This window comes from Frankliniella occidentalis, unplaced genomic scaffold, assembly GCF_000697945.3.
Source record: "Frankliniella occidentalis isolate FOCC.00 unplaced genomic scaffold, Focc_3.1 Scaffold1, whole genome shotgun sequence".
Lineage (NCBI taxonomy): Eukaryota > Metazoa > Arthropoda > Insecta > Thysanoptera > Thripidae > Frankliniella > Frankliniella occidentalis.
The window spans coordinates 1,435,643-1,438,849 of record NW_026267131.1 but is presented as its reverse complement, the minus strand read 5'-3'; the positions used below and the strand labels follow the sequence as shown (position 1 = coordinate 1,438,849).

Sequence of the window (3,207 nt, the reverse complement as noted above, 5' to 3'; positions counted from 1 at the left end):
GCGCGTCAGATTGAGTCAGCTCTGTGTGGCCTTCTCTCTCTCTCTCTCTCTCTCTCTCTCTCTCTCTCTCTCTCACGGATACGCGTCCTTTGCTTGCAGGTCACCTTCCTGATGATGCCCCTGGAGATCGCGTGGAACTACACCGTGGACTGGCGCGGAGGTGACGCCTTGTGCAGGATCATGTCCTTCTACAGGATATTCGGCCTCTACCTATCGAGCTACGTCCTCGTCTGCATCAGTGTCGACAGGTACGTGCGTTTCAATTAGTTCCCCTGTTGAATTTTCCACCCCTCGCTTAAATTTTTTATATATCTCTCTCTTCCCGGTAGTAATTGTTTTACATATTAACACTTCACCGTCATGTTTACCAGCCGGGCTGGGACAGGACAGCCTTCGAAGGGCGTGGGCTTGACGGGGCGTGGTGGGGCGTGGTGGGGCGTGACGGCAAGCGTGACTCCAGGCGTGACGGGATGGTGCGCGAAGGGGACACGCCGGGCGGGGGGGAGGGGGGCTGGCAGAACCTGAAGCACCCCCTCCCGCTGATGGCTCGTGGCGTGGGCGTCCGAATCCTGTGCGGCATTATAAAGGGCACTCAAGGCCGCCGGAACGGGACACCGCCACAAACAAGAATGCGTTTCGTTCGTAGACGTTGGAAAGTTGGAAATTACAAGTGTTTGACGCATTTATAATTTTGTTGTGGCGGTATTTCACCATTTCAGCATTTACCGCGCTCATTCCCGGTTGGTTTCTTTTCCTCCTAATTTCTCGAAGATGAAAAGTGCTGTCGTATTTATTATTTATTTGTTGTGGTATGGTCGGGTATGGTAATTCACCATGTCAGCATTTACCACGCTCGTTCCTGGTTCATTTCCTTTTTCTTAATATTGTATTAGTCGATGTGCTGACCTCCCTTCGTTTTCAATCTTCTTCTTTTTTTTACATCGCGATTCTGATTTTATTTCGGACATTGCTGGGTGAGGACGTCCTATAAACCCAGCAATAAAATTAACTTCCGCGCTCCGTCGAGGAGGAGGGGCTGGGGGCCTAGCGGGCCGGGAGAGGCCCTGCGTGTCCGCCGTGGCGGCCCAGCCCCAAATCATTCCACCCGGCTTAACAGTACGCAGCACGTGGAATGTGGAAGGAAAGTTCCTATTTACAAAACAAAATGGGAGCTGACGCGTGTTACAAATCCGAGAGTGAGGCACTGTCAACCAACTGGATATGGTAAGGAGATTCCTTTCCTCCAACCGCGCGAAGTTGTTTAGGACTCCTATGGAGCGTCCGACTGTCTGTTGCTAAGACACTCGAAAAACAAAAGTGATAAGTCTTACCTTTTACAAGTGCTAAAGGTTTAGTGTCTTTTTGTAAATTTTTTGGTACCTTTAGGGATGATCTGTAGTGCCTTTTTAGAGACACTAAACTGGAAATTACTCCAGCACCCCGTGGAGAGGCACGACTTAACAACTGTCTTTCTCTAGAGTGCTAACGGCTCGTTCGAATCTGTAGGAGTCTGCAATCTCTCCCCTCTGGTTGGCCGGAGCGCCAATGACTGTGGAGTAGATAAACCTGCGCCGCTCCCGTCCGTGACGGCGCGCCGCCGACTCGTCCCTTTGTCGTGTTTCGCGACGCGCTAAAGTTGGACTCAGTCAACGGGGCGGCACCACGAAAGGGGACCCGAGCAACCCTCGGAGGGGACTGGCCTGCCCGGAGGGGCCCGGAGGGGCCCGGAGGGCAGCCCGCTGGAGCGCCCGGAGGGCGGACCAGCGGGACCAAACAACTTATCTGGATCGGCTCACCACTCGCGACACCCGCACGCTTCTTCCTATTCTTACCCCCTTTCTCACTGCTCTGCTCTCTCTCTCTCTCTCTCGCCCTGTAGGTACTTTGCAGTCCTCAGGCCGATGCAGATCTCGGACAGACGTGGCCGCTGGATGCTGGTCGGCGCCTGGGTGGCTGCCATCGTATGCAGCCTGCCGCAGGTAAGGTCCCGAATGACTCGTAGTCCCTAGTACTTTTCGTCCCGAGAAATTTTCGCCCCGAGGACTTGCAATCCCGAGGATCTTTAGTGCGGAAGACGTGTGTTTCTCTTCTCTTCCATTATGAGCCATAAATTTGCGCACTCTAACGGCGGGCGTGCCCTGCAGGTCGTGGTGTTCCAGGCGCTGACGCACCCCGAGTTCCCCACGTACGTGCAGTGCATCACGAAGGGCACCCTCACCTCCACCAAGGCCGCCGTCGCCTACGCGGCCTTCGGCACCGTGGCCATCTACATCGTGCCGCTGTCGGTCATCATCTTCTCGTACGCGTCCATCCTCGTCGAGATCTTCAGGCGCTCCAGGGACCCCATCGATGGTGAGCATGAGCTATAGTGAGAGGGAAGGGGGGGGGGGTGGAGAGTTTGTGACGAAGCTGCGGTAGGAGTGTGGGGAGAAGACCACAAACTAGAGAGCGAGCTCCGGGAACTCAACGCTAAGTATCAGCTCCACTGTGTAAAATAGTAGTAGGTTTACGGGAAATTTTTCCATGATGTGAATCGTAACCCACACGGAAGATAGACATCTTTCAATGATCGAGCTTCCTCTAACTCATCTATTTTTGTAGATTTTTTTAGCGATAGACGTCTATTAGACATCGATAATGGATGTGCCTAGAGCGTAGTGATTTACTGTTGTAATTTTTAACAGTGCTCCGAGATTCCAAGACGCAGGTCGCGGGTTCGAATCTAGATGAAGGTAAGGTATAAAAATTCACATTCAAAGTGAGAAAACGATAGGCAGTAAAAGTGTATGGTAATGGTGAGTACACACTTGTGTATGTGTGAGCTCGCAAGCCCTCCCTTGTGTGTTTTAAGTAACGCTGGGTTTACAGTGTGACTTTTGTTTTTCTCTCTTTCTGTTTTGTGTTGTGTGTTTGTGTTTGGCGGGCTGTGGCTGGCACCCCTGACACCTTCATTACGCCCCGGCCTGGCTCCGCCCGGCTCCAGCACGTGAGCGGGCTTACATGGAGCAGGGTCTGGGGAGAGCATGGAGAGAGGGAGAGTCGAATCGGCTTAGGGGCGAAAGTGACAGGAACGCCTTCGAGTCGCGCGCACACCGGGCACCAGCCAGGAGCCAGGCGGGAGCCAGGAACGGAACGGATTGTTTCGATCTCTCTCTCTCTCTCTCTCTCTCTCTCTCTCTCTCTCTCTCTCTCTCTCTCTCTCTCTCT

General features: G+C 53.3%; 1 protein-coding gene across 8 annotated transcripts in view; it reads left to right on the top strand.

Moving 5' to 3' along the window:
• The window catches only part of LOC113213447 (gonadotropin-releasing hormone II receptor-like), a 113,795-nt gene that overhangs the window by 88,330 nt on the left and 22,258 nt on the right, over window positions 1–3,207 (top strand). For 7 of the 8 annotated variants that reach the window (XM_052275734.1, XM_052275685.1, XM_052275907.1 and 4 more), the window contains exons 3-6: window positions 100–248; window positions 1,880–1,979; window positions 2,145–2,352; window positions 2,685–2,732. In XM_052275734.1, the coding sequence (XP_052131694.1) occupies window positions 100–248; window positions 1,880–1,979; window positions 2,145–2,352; window positions 2,685–2,732 (505 nt within the window). The remainder of the gene's footprint in view (window positions 1–99; window positions 249–1,879; window positions 1,980–2,144; window positions 2,353–2,684; window positions 2,733–3,207) is intronic. The other variant, XM_052275776.1, reaches the window with a different exon arrangement.